General features: G+C 45.3%; 1 protein-coding gene across 2 annotated transcripts in view; it reads left to right on the top strand.

Annotated features, from left to right (window-relative positions):
- YWHAB (tyrosine 3-monooxygenase/tryptophan 5-monooxygenase activation protein beta) overlaps nt 1-13254 on the top strand; it is a 54005-nt gene extending 40751 nt beyond the window's left edge. For both annotated transcript variants that reach the window (XM_038750241.1, XM_038750242.1), the window contains exons 2-6: nt 5880-6182; nt 7266-7389; nt 8441-8604; nt 10863-10958; nt 11324-13254. In XM_038750241.1, coding sequence (XP_038606169.1) covers nt 5889-6182; nt 7266-7389; nt 8441-8604; nt 10863-10958; nt 11324-11380 — 735 coding nt within the window. In that variant the 5' untranslated portion in view covers nt 5880-5888 and the 3' untranslated portion in view covers nt 11381-13254. The remainder of the gene's footprint in view (nt 1-5879; nt 6183-7265; nt 7390-8440; nt 8605-10862; nt 10959-11323) is intronic.
- Nucleotides 13255-18224: the final 4970 nt, after the last annotated feature.

Genomic DNA, 18224 nt, shown 5'->3' with positions numbered 1-18224 from the left:
TGGATAAGGACTGTGAAAGATAACGGTGGCATTTGTTAAACGCTGGGGTAGATACAAACTAATCAGGTTAGACACAGTCCCTGTCCCACATGGGGCTCACAGTTTCAATCCCCATTTTACACATGAGGTAACTGGGGTCCAGAGAAGCGAAGTGACTTGCCCAAGGTCACCCAGACACGTGGCAGAGCTGGGAGTAGACTCCCAGGCCTGTGCTCTATCCTCTAAGCCACGCTGCTTCGGGCAGCCACAGTAACAGGATTTGCAGTGTGTTAATGCTGGAAGGACTGATCCACAATCTCCTTCCCACCGCCAGGAAGGCCATCCCAAATCCAGCCATCATGGTCTTCCTAACGGCTCCACTCCCCAGGGGCCAGGACTTGACCCTGCCTCTAGACTCTAAGGTCACTCCGGGCTGGGAATGTGTCTACCAACTCTGTTAATAATAATAATAATAATGATGGCATTTGTTAAGCGCTTACTATGTGCAGAGCACTGTTCTAAGCACTGGGGGGGATACAAGGTGATCAAGTTGTCCCATGTGGGGCTCACAGTCTTAATCCCCATTTTACAGATGAGGGAACTGAGGCTCAGAGAAGTTAAGTGACTTGCCCAAGGTCACACAGCAGACATGTGGCGGAGCCGGGATTTGAACCCATGACCTCTGACTCCAAAGCCCGTGCTCTTTCCAATGAGCCACGCTGCTTCTCTTCTCTGTTGTATTGTACTCTCCCAACTGCCGCCCCAGGGACCCCAAAGCCCTGGTGGACGTTGTGTTTCAGGGAGACCTTTTAATGAAGAAGTCCACCGTTAAAATGATCCCCACAGGGGCTTTCTCGGCAGCAGTTTTTAACCATTCTGAAGAATACCTTGTTGAACGGGCCAGCGTTTTCCTGTTAATCGTCTTCACAAATCCAAAAGCTCAGAACAGATTGACACCCATCGGATGGGTGTGCACACTATATATAAAACTCCACCCTCAACCCAGGGCGTGTTAGGGCCTTACCTGATGTCTGTCAATTCTGCGGAAAATATCTTCGGCGTATTGCCACCTCTAATTATTTGTGAATTGTGGTTCCTTAGATTGTACGACTGCTTCGTCTCCCATGCAGCCTGCAGCCTTTCTAGGGTTTTCAGGAGTCAAATAACTGCTCCCCTGTTGGTGCTTTCTCACTGAGATTTTTAGTCAGGCCCCAGGAGAGCTGTCGGTCCCGGTTATGAAGCGTTACAGCTCAGAGATTTTAACAGATGAGCAGGATGAAGCTAGACAGGTAGCTAACATTCTTCATCCGTTTTAAGTAAAAGTTGTCCCAAATCAGGCCTGAATTCTTCCTTAGGAATATCAGAATGGTAACATACCCATTTGGTCTTCAGAAACAATACCCTATTGCCTTTTCTGATTAGAATTCTTTTAAAAATCCAAAATCAAATTAATATGTCTGAGTGGTGGTTAGAACAGTCTCATAGGTCAGAGTGTGTTCTGCCTTAAGATCCATTACTGACTTGCAAGGTGGTGAACGTCTAATTTTTTTTTTAAATCAAGAACCTGGAGATCTGAAGGAAAATCCTGCATTTCATATTAATTGGGGCCATTAGGGTGGATGTTTCCATTCCCCTTACACTGTTTTGTGGCCAAACGGCTCTCAGAAGTTCATTGTTTGACAGATTCCTGTTGGCTGGCACCTAAATAAAGCCACTGGGACCGATGCTGGAAACGAAGAAAGGACGGTTCCCAGAACATTGGCCGGAGATCCCAAAATCGATCAAAAACCAAAATGACTATAGGTCTTTTCAGTATGTCTTCTTTAAACACACTTCACCCACAGATCCCTCTCTATTGTAATCCTGTCCTGACACTATTCTGCTATGGATCTAGACCAGCATTTAGTGTTCCAGAGAAGTCTCTGTGCCTCAGTTCCCTCATCTGTAAAATGTGGAATAAGACTGTGAGCCCCCCGTGGGACAACCTGATTGCCTTGTATCTCCCCCAGCGCTTAGAACAGTGCTTTGCACATAGTAAGCACTTAATGCCATTATTATTATTATTATTATCTGAAAAGGACTGCCCCACCACTTCCATCCAGCTATCCTGTTGGAAATAATGGGCCCTAAAACTCACTCGACATTTGTTAATTGCCAGACTTCTAATAGTAAGAGACCCCATCCCTGCCCATAAGGAATTTACTTTTAAATTCAATTAAAGTAGACCCTCTGACTATATAATAGATAAATAGCGAAACTGTGTAGGCTACATGGTTAAATAGACACAAGACAAAATTCAAACAGATAAACTAGGCGTGGTAGTGCTTGGAGTCAAGGTTACAGATCAACCACTTTTAGTTGAGTAGAGACTTATCTTAGAATAAAACTCTATGTGAGTAGAGACTTAATTTAGAATAAATAAACTCTGTGCCTGACGTTGAGCTGAAGCACAATTGGTGAGTAGTAATATGAAAACTCTGCCTGAGTCGGTGGTGCTGGCTAAACTGAGTTGCCTGGATCTGGGCTGTGTTTTTATTTTAAGTGTATGTATCCAACATCCAGCGGATGATGTATAAATTTGCACTTGGCGGTCCTAGAAGATAGCATTTCCTATAATCCCAGCTCTGTCACCTACCTGTTGTGTGACCTTGGGCAAGTCATTTCACTTCTCTGTGCCTCAGTTCCCTCATCTGCAAAATGGGGATTCAGTACCTGTTCTCTTTCCTACTTAGACTTATGGGAGCTGATTATCTTGTATCCTACAGGGCTTAGTACAGTGCCTGGCCAGTAGTAGGTGCATAGCAAATACCAATTAATAGTATTTATTTAGCACTTACTATGTGCAGAGTACTGCACACAGTAAGCACTCAAATACAATTGAGTGAAATACAATTGAATGAATACTGTACTAAGGGCTTGAGAGTACAACAGCAGTGTAACAGACACATTCCCTTCCCACAATGAACTTACAGTCTAGGGGAACCAAAATTATTATTAATTATTATTATTAATGGGCTGTCTGACAACCCAGGTCTTTTATCTTCAGGACCCAGGAAAAATCCTGTCTCTCTAATTAACATAAATTCTCAGCTAAGGTGGTACGAGGCCTGTCAGAGAAAGAGAGACTTTCCCAAATACTAGAACATCCTGACCCTAAAATGATTATCTACTGATTAAACTCCGGCCTTACCGCGGTGAGATTGTTGCATTAACCTCCTCTCTGGATTCCCCTCCCCGCGAACTATACTACACACCGCTGCCCGCGTCATTCTCCTGGCCCACATCTCTCCTCCAAACCCTCCCCTTGCTTCCCGGCCACTTCAAAAAAAATCTCCCAGTTCTCAAGGCCCTACCCTACTTATCTCTTCACCTACTCTTCCTCACACTGCCACATTCGTTCCTCCCAAGCCAGCCTTCTAGCTGGACCTCCTGTTAAACTCACTTCTATCCTGACACTCACATTGTCGGTCCCCCCAGCTTGGAACTCCCCCTCTCCCCATATCAGGCAGACCACAGCTCTCCCCACTCTCAAAGCCCTTGTGATCCCACCTCATCCAGCCCCCCAGAAGCCTCTCCCAATAATCTCCCACCTGCCTGAGCTACGCCATCCCTGCAGCCAACTCTACCGCTTATGGACTTGTTTATAAACCTCCTCAATACCCATGTATGTCTGTTTATTCAAGTTCTTTATTTCGACCACTCTTGGACAAAATAAATGTCTTTATATTTGTCTCCCTCATTAAAGACAATGCCGCTCCCTCACTGCCGCTTTATGCTGTGCTTCCCACGTGTTTGGTTTAGTGCGCCAGGCCAAGTGGACGCTCAGTTCATGCTACTACTGTTCAAAGCCCGTATTTCAGCAACACCTGTTGCTCTGATACCCTAGGTACATGGCACATTGGGTGCCTGTTAGATCCTGATCTTTGTTTTTGAATAAATGGGCCCTTTAGTCATATGAAATGTTTTGTAAAATCTTGAGCGCTGAGCAGATGGTGTCATCGTGGAGTGACACCCGTTATCAGCACTATTTATTGAATGCCAGTGGTGCACAGAACACCCTTCGAGGTTCTTAAAAGAATGCAAAGAAGTAAAATACCTGCTCCTTTCCGCTGAAGACATCCAGTCTAATCAATCAATCATATTTATTGAGCGCTTACTGTGTGCAGAGCACTGTACTAAGCGCTTGGGAAGTACAAGTTGGCAACACATAGAGACAGTCCCTACCCAACAGTGGGCTCACAGTCTAAAAGAGAGTCTAATGGAGAGACAGAACAGTGCTAGCGCTTAGAACAGTGCTTTGCACATAGTAAGCGCTTAACAAATGCCATCATTATTATTATTAGGCAGAAATGGTAGACTAGACCATAGTTAGGAATGGAAGAATATATATGAAAGGCTCTAGAGAAGACATAAATCCATTATAACTAAACAAGCGAATGCATACATGAATGCTGAGGTGAAATAGCCTGGCCGGAAACAAATCACTGGGGTATGTATCGAGCTCTGGGCACTGTACTAAACATTTGGGAGAGTGCAGCAATGCTTACAGTCTAATAGGGGTGACAGATGGGAATTAATTTGTAGATATTGTAAACAAATCACTGGGGTATGTATTGAGCACTGGGCACTGTACTAAACATTTGGGAGAGTGCAGCAATGCTTACAGTCTAATAGGGGTGACAGACGGGAATTAATTTGTAGATATTGTAAACAAATCACTGGGGTATGTATTGAGCACTGGGCACTGTACTAAACATTTGGGAGAGTGCAGCAATGCTTACAGTCTAATAGGGGTGACAGACGGGAATTAATTTGTAGGTATTGCAAGCCAGAGGAAGCCGTACAAGCTCATCAAATAATTGAATGTACAGATAAATATGCTAACAGTATAGAAAAATCCCAAGCCTGGGATGTTGTGAATTAGTAGGGGAAGCCGTCCTGTAGGAGGTGGGATTTTAGAAGGGCTTTAAAGATAGGAAGGGCTGGGAAAAGATCTCAGCCCAATAGGTGGGACACTAGTCAGGGAATACCACCCCTAGGAAGACTGGGGAAAGGGGTGCATTTTGGTCACACCTCTGGGTGTGGAGTGAAGTAAGAGACATTCCAGACAGGGACAAAGGCAGGGAAGCCTTGTAATAGAGGGGAGCTTGGGAGGAAAAAAGAGCCCAAACTGGGATGAGCCAAGAAGAGGGAAACCCATCAAAGAGCTTTGAGTTTTCTCTGAGAAGCAGAGGGGAAACCCAATGGGAATTAAAAAGGCCGCCAATCGTTGGACCTGGTTGTAGCAGAGAAGAGGGTTGGCGGTGGATGGAGGCGAATGGGTGAGGTTGCAATCCACGAGCAGCCCGACCATGCTCCCTGCACCGCCCACTCCGAATGAAGCATTGGTGAGTGCACCAGGAAGCCAGATGGCCGGAGATCTAGAAGAGAACCAGCAGAGAACGTAGAGGCGGTAGGTGGTCGGAACAGGCCTAATCAGAAACATTCACAGCCTGGCTGAAGCGGGGTGGCTAAAATGATACATTCTGTGCTCCAACGGATTTTGGTGTGGGGAGAGGAATTATCCGTCGATTGTTAGCTCCCCCCAAAATACATATGTATTTTAGACTGTGAGCCCACTGTTGGGTAGGGACTGAATCTGTATGTTGCCAATTTGTACTTCCCAAGCGCTTAGTACAGTGCTCTGCACACAGTAAGCTCTCAATAAATACGATTGATGATGATGATACATAGAAGCTCCTCCCCCCGCCCCATTGACTTTCTCATGATGTAGTATGAGAAAATAGAAAGTAGGGCTTCGGGTTTTCGATACCTCACACAAGTGATGGAGCATAAAGACTTGCAAGTCCGTTCCTTTTTGCCCGTGACAGTCCGTCCGTTCTTCTGTTTCCCCGCTCCAGAGACTAATCATGGATAAAAGCGAACTGGTGCAGAAAGCAAAGCTGGCCGAGCAGGCCGAACGCTACGACGACATGGCGGCGGCCATGAAAGCGGTCACCGAACAGGGACACGAACTCTCCAACGAAGAGAGGAATCTGCTCTCGGTGGCCTACAAGAACGTGGTGGGGGCCCGCCGCTCTTCCTGGCGGGTCATCTCCAGCATCGAACAGAAAACGGAGCGGAATGAGAAGAAGCAGCAGATGGGCAAAGAATATCGTGAGAAAATTGAGGCGGAATTGCAGGATATCTGCAGTGATGTTCTGGTAATGATGCAGTGTCTTCTCTTAGAGTGATAGTTTCCGTGAAGGCTCGACATTCCCAAACAGCCCAGAGAAGCAGCGGGGCCTAGTGGAAAGAACGCAGGCCTAGGCATCAGGGGATCTGGGTTCTAATCCCGGCTCTGCCAGTTGCTTGCCGTGTGCCTTTGGGCAAGTCACTTCTGTGCCTCAGTTTCCTCAGCTGTGGGGATTAAATGCCTGTTTGCTCTCCTACTTCGACTGCGAGCCCCATGTGCGACAGGGACTGTGTCCAACCTGATTAGCTTGTCTCTAATTCTAGCGCTTAGAACATTACTTGTCAAAGAGTAAGTACTTAAAAACCATAGTAATAATAACAGTCCATTTGGGTAGTACATTTTTGTGGTACATTTTCCTCCAAGGAGCTCAGTGTGCTGTGCACACTCTGTGACATCGGCAGTAATCTTCCCAGACTGTACAAGTATTATGTCTCTGTTCTAGAGATAAAAACTGCAACCAGTATCTTTTTGCGTCTTTAGTTTTACCGACACCAAACCCAAGTTTTTGCAGTTAGCCTCCTTATTAGAGAAACCGTGGAAGAACACCGTGGTCTCGGGTAAATGATGCCGGCAATTCATGGAGTGATTATTACCTCATGGAGTGAAAATTACCTCATTGACTAATCTGTGAAGCGTGTAATTTTTGAATTGTGCTAAAAAGAATCCAGGGAATGGAAGAAAAACTTTTTGACAAAAAAAAAATGTGAAGGAAGGCAAACTGCCTGATGCTTAACTAGTTTTTCTGCCCCTCTCAGCCCTTCCATAACACGGGTTTTCACCGAATGCTTGGGATAACGCACAACTTCCATCTGGAGAGGAATAGCTATGTGAATCTCTCTCTTTCTTTGTCTCTCTCTCTCTTACACACACACACATGAATAGAAAGAAGCTGGAAACATTGAAAACTCAGGTTACTTATATTCAAATACTTCTGCCAATGAGCGATAGTAAAGAAGTGATTTGCATCCCTTTATGATCTAAAAAACATTGTTAAACATTTGGAACTAATGCAGTATCGGGAGTTCTGAAAAAAATATGATTTCTTTTCCAGGACCTTTTGGATAAATACCTAATTCTCAGCGCCACCCAACCAGAAAGTAAGGTGTTCTACTTGAAAATGAAAGGGGATTACTTCAGATACCTTTCTGAGGTGGCTTCTGGAGACAATAAACAAAGTAGGTGAAGCTGAAAACCCATTGACAGATTTGATTTGGGTGGATTTTCACTTGGTGATATTGGTGATCAATCAGTGGTATTTATTGAGGCCTTAGTATGTGCAGAGCACTGTTTTAAGCGCTTGGGAGAGTACAGTGCAACAGAATTAGCATACCCGTCCCTTAACTGTGATGCTCAAGAAGTGTTACAGTGTCTGATGCGCTGAGTAAATACCATTGATCGGTTGACGTGAATGGCATGAGTTTGTGTGTCAGATCGGCCAGTTTGTACCAAATGGACTGATGAGCCTGTTAATGATTCTCATTCAAGAGTGTAACTTAAACATCCTTACAGATCATAATATATAATTATATTATAATTTTAATTGATGTATTATATATATAATTACAGGTCATAATATGTAATTATATTAAAATTATAATTACATAATACAATTGTGTATATATCTATAATTCTATTTATTTTGATGCTATTAATGCTTGTCTATATTTTTTTGTTTTGTTGTCTGTCTCCCCCCTTCTAGACTGTGAGCCCGTTGTTGGGTAGGGATTGTCTGTCTGTTGCCGAATTGTACTCTCCAAGTGCTTAGTACAGTGCTCTGCACACAGTAATTGCTCAATAAATACGATTGAATGAATGAATAATGTAAGAGTCTTTACAGGGGTGTCACGTCTGCAAAACGATTTAGCTGGACTGTCACCCGGTGAATCTCCCCTCTTTAGTTAGAGTTTAATCTTAGCAGATCTGCTTTGGATACCATAAAGCCAGTGGTAAGAGATTTCAGGTACAGTATGAACAGAGGCCCGTGACTGGTTCTTTGCCAGTTATTCATTCATTCATTGAGCTCTCACTGTGTACAAAGCACTGTACTAAACGCTTGGGAGAGTAAAATGCGACAAGAAGCAGACACATTCCCTGCCCGGTTGAGATGCTGTGCCGCTCCACACCCCATTCAGCCCAAGTGGCTTTGGTTTAATTAGACCCGATGACCTCAAGACGTCGTCGACTCTGGAAAGAATGGTTCGAAATGCATTTTCATTTTTCTTCCAGCTACAGTATCAAACTCTCAGCAAGCTTATCAGGAAGCATTTGAAATCAGCAAGAAAGAAATGCAGCCTACGCATCCCATCCGGCTCGGTCTGGCTCTCAATTTCTCTGTCTTCTACTACGAGATACTAAATTCACCCGAGAAAGCTTGCAGCCTGGCCAAAACGGTGAGCATTCGGGCAGGCCGCCTTTTCCCCGCCGTCGAATGTGGCGAAAATGCCTTCATTGAATGGTAGCTCCGGAGGGTTCAGTGAATGGACCCGGAGAGCGGACTCTGGCCGACTAAAGGCCAGCTGATGGCTACCAGTGGCCTATCCCTGGCTTGTTTCATTCTTCATGCATTACCTTGAAACTAGGCGCTGTCTGCCTTCGTAAAAGATATAAGGTGGAGCCCGGGCCATTAAAAGCGGGTGAGTTTTGGCTTCAACCGCAGAGTCATTTGTCACCATGAGGTGACTGGGCCTTGGGAAGTAACGATGAATTGGTGGCTCGCGGAATCAGTAGTTTGGCTACCGTGTACCACCAGTTGATCATTTCCTCCCGAAGCCCACTCACGTAGTGGTGAAAATGACATGGACGGTGCCCTTCAAAGTGAAAGTCATCTCGTTGGAGTTCTCAGGCTGAAACAAGCCCAATCTCTTCTGTCATTCTAGCTCCTCTGGTATTTTTCTCCTTGGAAAGTAGTGGGCAAGGGGGTGCATCAGAGGATGGAAATAATGGTAGCATTAAGCCCCCTCTGGCTACAATACAGTGTAATAATCATAATAATGATGGTATTTGTTAAGCGCTTACTATGTGCAAAGCACTGTTCTAAGCGCTGGGGAGATTACAAGGTGATCAGGTTGTCCCGTGGGGGACTCACAGTCTTAAACCCCATTTTACAGATGAGGGAACTGAGGCCCAGAGAAGTGAAGTGACTTGCCCAAAGTCACATAGCTGACAGTTGGCGGAGCCGGAATTTGAACCCATGACCTCTGACTCCAAAGCCCGTGCTCTTTCCACGGAGCCACGATGCTTCTCAAGGCACTTGGGGAAGAACATCAGAAGCGTGACATGATCCCTGCCCCTTAGGACTATATATTTTGACTAAATACATCGATTATACTTTTACATACAGAGGAAAGGGAAATTATTTTTATATATATACATATATATATACACACACACAAACATATAAAAATATAAGCAGTACTGGTTCCTGGTGGGTTGATGTGATTGGGAGGTATTGGGAGCGAACTGTGAAATGCTTTTTGGAAGCAGTGAAATTTTAGGAAGGCTGTGAATTTGGGAAGAGCTATGGTCTGTCAGATTGGGAGTATAGAAGCTTCCGGGCTCAGCGGGACAGACTCTAGATAGCTGTAGATTATGAGCTCGTTTAGGCAGGGAATATGTCTGATTTATATCGTATTCTCCCAAGAGCCTAGTATGGTGCTTTGCACACAGTAAGCTCTCAATAAATATGATTATTAATAATAATGATGTAGGAGACACAAGAGTAAAGAGTGAGTCAGAAGCCTACCATGGGAAGGATAGAGCAAAATGAAAAAATGCTGATGTGTCAATTGTGTGGCAGAGAGGAAGAGGGAGGTAGGAAGCGACTGGAGGGCTTTGAGGAGAGGGGATCCCGATACAGTATGGAGATGATCTGGGTGGCAGCGGGTATTGAAGATTGGTGAGGGGAGAAATCAGAGGCGAGGAGGCTGTTAGACTAGTCTAGCTCCAGTGAAGCAAAGGTTTGGACCACAGTTGGGAGTGGTTTATGGGGAGAGCTCATGCTTCCTCTCTGGCTGTCGATCCCGAGGCTAGTGAAGTGCCAAGAAAGTTCAGCCAAGGAGAAATAAAGACCAATTTATTCAAAATGGACTTTTATCTATAAGCCCCCTTAGAGGGTGAGCCCCAGATGGTCAGAGAGGATGCCCTACCTGATTATCGTGTATTTGGCCCAGTGCTAAGTAAAGCGCTTGGCTCACAGTAAGCGTTCAACAAATACCATAAGCTGATCATCACAACAGTGCAGTGGAATTAAACGTAGCAGTAGTGGAATTAAAAGGCGGTGATGGATATTGCCCGGTTTCTTGAAGGTCTAACACGGGAGTTCCTTTTGCCCCCATCCCTCTTACGGTGACTCTGCAGTGAACAGTGATGCGATCTCAGGGACGATTCCCGTTGACCCTGGAAGCAAGGGGTTGCCTCCGGGGAGGTTTCGATCCCAGACTATACTCTGTGCTTTGTAGCGACGTTTAGGCCCTGGGAATGGATACAGTAAAGGGGAAATGTGCTGCATCTTAGCCTGGAGTCGAGACGATCCACCGAGTCCCAAAAGGGCCAGATTGAGGAGCGTTTCTTGACCGTTGGGTTGCATTCATCTGAAAATAAAAAGCCGTTTTCTGCTAACCCTCCGCTAAAGCGTTTTAATTTGGTTTAGGCGTTTGACGAAGCAATAGCCGAATTGGATACACTGAACGAAGAGTCTTATAAGGACAGCACTCTGATCATGCAGTTACTTAGGGACAACCTCACCGTAAGTATCGGTCTAAATCGTTACCGCTTCCGGGAATATTAATGACACTTTCCTGTCAGTTCCTTCTTCCCAGTTTTCCTTCGGGACCTGGGTTGTGGAGAAGCCATTTGCACTATTAAGATTTAAGGCACAATTGTAAATACAGTAAGTTACTGAGGAAAGAAGTCATTTCTCCCCAGCTGCTCTTCGTTATCCCCACACGTGTGATTCGCCAGCCCTATGTATCATGTCTGAGCCTTCACCTCTCCATCCATAATTGATGAGACAGATTCCAAAATAGCTCGCCTGGAGGCTCATTTGCAGACCCTCGCCCCTCCACCCCTGCTTTTCTAACGGCCGTATACATTTTTTTTTCCCCACCCTAGCTATGGACGTCGGAAAACCAGGGAGACGAAGGGGACGCTGGAGAGGGAGAAAACTAATAGCTGTCACGCTTCACTAGCTGTTCAACGTCACTCTGTATCCTACACATCTATCCCTTTGTGCGACCAACTGAAAGAATCGTACGTCGACTTTTCACAACCTCAGCGTAGCAGAAACCATCCGCCGCAGCCCGACCCGCTGGTGTTTGTACCTAAAAAGTGGTTAAGCAGATGCGGCGGCGTGCTGAAGTTTGATTCTTAGTAACATTAACAGTTGCGATGACCGTGTGTTGATTGATTATTTTGTTTTTGTTTTTTTTTTAATTTTATTATTTTTTTTTAACTGAACACTGTGATTATGGGGTTTTGTAACTTAGCAGAATCCTTCAACTGGTAGAAAAAGTAGGCCTGAACTATGTGTAAACTTTTTTGAAAATTGAATCTGATCTCAAATTAGTCGAAGTACAATTCTGTTGTAAAGTTGTACAGAAAGTTATAGAGATTATATTGTGACACTGGGACAGGGAACAAAACAACCCATCACATGGCATTCCAGTTTAATGGCAACTCCATGCAAATCTGCCTGCTTTTCAGTCCAGCTGGGGGTCGGGGGGCTCCTCTCCAGACTGTTTTGCTCCCGGTCAAAATTGGGAAAGGTAAGTGTCACGGAACATAGCCTTAAATCCACATTCTCTGTGTTACATAGGTGGGTTTCGATTAGGGGGGAGTGGGGAGAGAGGAGAATAAAAGATCCGGCCCTCCGTCCAAACAAGTGAATGAGCTCCCTTCCCTCAGCAGTGTTACCTATTAGAAATTTCCTACTTCAGTACTGGAACCTTCATGGTAACAACCAGACTGTAGCACGAAAAAGATGCACATTTTACGAATGGCCTTACCTGTTTGCCGGATGTTACCTTTAGAAACGATGTATTGCAAAGATTACGTTCCGCTCTGGGAAAATTAAAAACCCCTGTAGGACATTTCCAGTTTGGGACTTGGAAAATGTGTTCTGTAAGCTTCCTTTTCCCATTTTTTGACCATTCGCTCCTAGACTCTTCTCCTTGAACATATTTCCTTCAGCCTCCTCTCACATCTCTTTTTCTTGCAATTCTAACCTGGAGATTTTCGTTCCACTTCTGTGAATATATGGGCGGGGTTGGGGGAGGCGGGAGGGTGGTCAGTGCGTATACCAGTGGACAGTTGTGTCATTCAGCTAAATCCGTGAGAGGTACCGGGCCACCGTCTAGGCTTCCTCCGTTCCTAACAAGTCCGCCACGCTTCCTCAATATCAGAATCTGGCTTAAATATCGAAGAATTCCCTTGACTTCCTTCTGGAATGCAGCCCTATCACACTCGTCAGTGACGTACACCAAAGCGAAGGTCTCAACATCTCCAAGCAGGACCCTGTGATATAGAAAGTTGCATGAATAATGCAGTGGAAAGGATTAGGCAGAGTCAAACCTATCAGTCTCACAGTATCATCCCTCTACCTTAGCATTCCACATAGCTGTAGACTCCATCTGTTTGTCCATCTGTAAGCTGAAGAGAAAAAAAATTCATGCACTGATTTAAAAAAAAAAACAACAAAAACACCCTCCCTTATAGCTGAACAAAATGTGCAGTTGATACTTGGCGCTTGATAAATGCAGTAGTGAATGTGGAACTGAGCCTGTCTGTATATCTGGTAGCTCTTTTTTGCCTCGTTTTTACTGACCAGTATTCTGCCGAACGTTTGCTTCTGTGACGGTTATATCGCCTAGCACACACGTGGTTGTGAAAATAGTATAGCAAAAAGAAAATCCCTGGTTATTGATGTACTAGATTTGTGTATGTCCTCTCAACAGTTCTAGTTTCACCTTACACGAGGATAATCAGGAAAGTGTACAAGAGTTCAAAAGTGAAATAAAAAGTTTTATCAGTTAATGGCCTATGAATGACTGACTTGTGAGAGCTTTTGTGGAGTTTGCTATCTCCAGCAGATATTAGTAATTATTTTATATATTCTATATAATAATGGTATTAAGCGCTTACTAGGTGCAAAGCACTGTTCTAAGCGCTGCGGAGGTTACAAGGTGATCAGGTTGTCCCACGGGGGGCTCACAGCCTTAATCCCCGTTTTACAGAAGAGGTAACTGAGGCACAGAGAAGTGAAGTGACTTGCCCAAAGTCACACAGCTGACAGTTGGCGGAGCCGGGATGTGAACCCATGACCTCCGACTCCAAAGCCTGTGCTCTTTCCACTGAGCCATGCTGCTTCTCTGTTATTATTATTGGTTTTGTTATTTGGTTAGTTATTCCAAACAACCTAGGCCGGGCTCACTTGATTCCATTCTCTCTTCCTACTTTTTAAAAGGAGCTTATTCTTTTCATTTCCTGGAAGTAGGAAAAATTTGAGCTGAAGTGAGGAGGGGCCGGACTACCTCCCTCCTATCCTCCCCTCCCTATCTCCCAGAGTCATATATGTGTATTTTTTCTCTTGGTGGCTTCCAAGGTGGTACAATGATAGCCGTTTTGCACTGTGTTACTACTACTACTACCACCCTACTGTGTTGAGAAGCAGTGTGGCTCAGTGGAAAGAGCCCGGGCTTTGGAGTCAGAGGTCACGGGTTCAAATCCCAGCTCCGCCACTTAGCTGTGTGACTTTGGGCGAATCACTCAACTTCTCTGTGCCTCGGTTACCTCATCCGTAAAATGGGGATGAAGACTGTGAGTCCCCTGTGGGACAATCTGATCACCTTGTAACCTCCCCAGCGCTTAGAACAGTGCTTTGCACATAGTAAGCGCTTAATAAATGCCATTATTATTATTGTCAGCTGGGTGATTTTGAGCGAGTCACTTCACTTCTCTGGGCCTCAGTTCCCTCATCTGTAAAATGGGGATTAAGAACGTGAGCCCCATGTGAGACAATCTGATTACCTTGTATCCACCTCAGCACTTGGCACAAAGTAAGCGCTTAACAAATACCATTATTATTATTATTATTATTACTACTATTTCAGAGTAGTCACCTGCCTCTCTAGACCTTGTCGTTTGGCTTCATCATCATCAATCGTATTTATTGAGCGCTTACTATGTGCAGAGCACTGTACTAAGCGCTTATCTCTGAAGACTTAAGGCAAAGAGATCAAACAATCCATGTTATTGAGCACTCACTGTGGAGAGCACTGTACACGGAACAAAAGCTGAGAATCAGTGTTGGAAGGGAATCTCCAGATGTCACCTAAACCCTTGCCTCCCAGCAGGTTATATCTTCTTAAGTCACGGGTTCAAATCCTGACTCCACCAACTGTTGGCTGTGTGACTTTGGGCAAGTCACTTAACTTCTCTGTGCCTGTTACCTCATCTGTAAAATGGGGATTGAAACTGTGAGCCCCCCCGTGGGACAACCTGATCACCTTGTAACTTCCCCAGCGCATAGAACAGTGCTTTGCACATAGTAAGTGCTTAACAAATACCATCTATTATTATTATTGTCACAACTTCTCTGTGCCTCAGTTACCTCATCTGTAAAATGGGGATTGAAACTGTGAGCCCCCCGTGGGACAACCTGATCACCTTGTAACCTCCCCAGCGCTTAGAACAGTGCTTGGCACAGAGTAAGTGCTTAAATACCATCTATTATTATTATTGTTAAGTCACTTAACTTCTCTGTGCCTCAGTTACCTCATCTGTAAAATGGGGATTAAAACTGTGAGCCCCCCGTGGGACAACCTGATCACCTTGTAACCTCCCCAGCGCTTAGAACAGTGCTTTGCACATAGTAAGCGCTTAACAAATACAGTCATTATTAAGAAAAGAGCCCCACTAGTAGGAAAACTGTTCTTCAACTTGATAGCTTGTCTACATGTTGTGTTTTGTTGTCCGTCTCCCCCTTCTAGACTGTGAGCCCGTTGTTGGGTATGTTGCCGATTTGTACTTCCCAAGTGCTTAGTCCAGTGCTCTGCACACAGTAAGCGCTCAATAAATATGAATGAATGAATGAATGAATGAATGAAAAAGCTAGCTCCCAATGTTCCCCCCCAATGTTCCACCACTCAAGTGGACAGGAACTTCTGCTCCTGACTTGTATTGCTTGGGAGACCCTCCAGCCATTACGTGAAGCTTTAATTTAATTTAGCTTTAATTTTTCATTCACCATCCTCATGGTGAAGTGTTACTCTGGTTTCATTACACTTTTCTAGCATTTCCGGATGATGGAAGCACAGTGCTCTCTGCACACATTGGAAAAAATGTCTAAAAGGGCACGACTTCATTCCTACCTGTTGGCAAGAGTGAAGGTGACCGAATTTAGGGCATCTGATGGTCAATTACAACCCTAACAATATCTGAATCTTGGTTTTGAGGTAGGAATTGTGTATTGGGAGAGAAAGAATAACATGCAGGAGATTAGAGCAAGAAATACTGGAGGAAAATCCAGACTAAAAGAACAAAGAGAGCAAAGGGTTTTGATGCATTCCCTCCAGGTGATTTCCCCAACATACACAAGGATCCTATTGATAAGTGGAAATAGTGGTAATTTGTCTGAATAGACTATGTAGGGAGGAATAAAAAATCCCCTGCATTCCCTCCAGGTGTTTTCCCCAACATACACATGGATCCTATTGATAAGTGGAAATACTGGAAATTTTTCACATCAATCCATTGGATAGACTATGTAGGGAGGAATAAAAAAACCCCTAAAAATCCATGCCCTGCTCGCAAATAATTCCTTGGCCTTCTGAGTATTAAGCTGTGAAGAACAGAAGGTGTTAAATGGGAAGAAATGGGGCTACAGTAAAGAAATGGCCAGGGGGTTTTGAGCTGTGTCTTGAAGGATTACATTTAAAAGCAAAATGCCATTACTAATTAATGGTATTTGTTGAGCACGCAGTCTATGCAGAACATAGTACTAAACTTCGAAAGATTACAAGTGCAGCGAAATTGATCCCTACCCTCAAGAATCGGGGAAGCAGCGTGGCTCAGTGGAAAGAGCCCGGGAGTTGGAGTCAGAGGTCAGGGGTTCAAATCCCAGCTCCGCCACTTGCCAGCTGTGTGACTTTGGGCAGGCCACTTCACTTCTCTGTGCCTCAGTTCCCACATCTGTAAAATGGGGATTAAGACTGTGAGCGCCCCGTGGGACAACCTGATCACCTTGTAAACTCCCCAGCGCTTAGAACAGTGCTTTGCACATAGTAAGCGCTTAATAAATGCCAATTAAAAAAAAAGAATCCTCTGATCTCATTGGAGAGACAATTAATAATAATAATGATGACATTTATTAAGCGCTTACTATGTGCAAAGCACTGTTCTAAGCGCTGGGGAGGTTACAAGGTGCTCAGGTTGTCCCTCGGGGGGCTCACAATCTTAATCCCCATTTTACAGATGAGGTAACTGAGGCACAGAGAAGTGAAGTGACTTGCCCAAAGTCACACAGCTGACAATTGGCAGAGCTGGGGCTTGCACCCATGACCTCTCACTCCAAAGCCCATGCTCTTTCCACTGTTCTGTTGTATTTGTTAAGCGCTTACTATATGCCAGGCACTGTACTAAGCGCTGGGGTAGATACAAGTAAATCGGGTTGGGCGCAGTCCCTGACCCATATGAGACTCTCAGTCTTAATCGCCATTTTACAGATTAGGAACTAAGGCACAGAGAAGTGAAGTGACTTGCCCAAAGTCACACAGCTGACAATTGGCGGAGCTGGGGTTTGAATCCATGACCTCTCACTCCAAAGCCCATGCTCTTTCCACTGTTCTGTTGTATTTGTTAAGCACTTACTATATGCCAGGCACTGTACTAAGCACTGGGGCAGATACAAGTAAATCGGGTTGGGCGCAGTCCCTGACCCATATGGGACTCTCAGTCTTAATCCCCATTTTACAGATGAGGAACTGAGAATAATAATAATAACGGTATTTGTTAAGCAGTTACTATGGTGATGACACCCATATCTACGCTGATGACACCCAGATCTTCATCTCTGCCCCTGCTCTCTCCCCCTCTCTCCAGGCTCGCATCTCCTCCTGCCTTCAGGACATCTCCATCTGGATGTCCGCCCGCCACCTAAAGCTCAACATGTCGAAGACTGAACTCCTTGTCTTCCCTCCCAAACCTTGCCCTCTCCCTGACTTTCCCATCTCTGTTGACGGCACTACCATCCTTCCCGTCTCACAAGCCCGCAACCTTGGTGTCATCCTCGACTCCGCTCTCTCATTCACCCCTCACATCCAAGCCGTCACCAAAACCTGCCGGTCTCAGCTCCGCAACAGTGCCAAGATCCGCCCTTTCCTCTCCATCCAAACCGCTACCCTGCTCATTCAAGCTCTCATCCTATCCCGTCTGGACTACTGCATCAGCCTTCTCTCTGATCTGCCATCCTCCTGTCTCTCTCCACTTCAATCCATACGTCATGCTGCTGCCCGGATTATCTTTGTCCAGAAACGCTCTGGGCATATCACTCCCCTCCTCAAAAATCTCCAGTGGCTACCAATCAATCTGCGCATCAGGCAGAAACTCCTCACCCTGGGCTTCAAGGCTGCCCATCCCCTCACCCCGTCCTACCTCCCCTCCCTTCTCTCCTTCTCCAGCCCAGCCCGCACGCTCCGCTCCTCCGCCGCTGACCTCCTCACCGTACCTCGCTCTCGCCTGTCCCACCATCGACCCCCGGCCCACGTCCTCCCCCAGGCCTGGAATGCCCCCAATCCCTCTGCCCCTCCGCCAAGCTCGCTCTCTTCCTCCCTTCAAGGCCCTGCTGAGAGCTCACCTCCTCCAGGAGGCCTTCCCAGACTGAGCCCCTTCCTTCCTCTCCCCCTCGTCCCCCTCTCCATCCCATCTTACCTCCTTCCCTTCCCCACAGCACCTGTATATATGTATATATGTTTTACTCTATTTATTTATTTATTTATTTTATTTGTACATATCTATT

This window comes from Tachyglossus aculeatus, chromosome 8, assembly GCF_015852505.1.
Source record: "Tachyglossus aculeatus isolate mTacAcu1 chromosome 8, mTacAcu1.pri, whole genome shotgun sequence".
NCBI lineage: Eukaryota > Metazoa > Chordata > Mammalia > Monotremata > Tachyglossidae > Tachyglossus > Tachyglossus aculeatus.
This window is presented reverse-complemented; position numbering and strand designations above follow the sequence as displayed.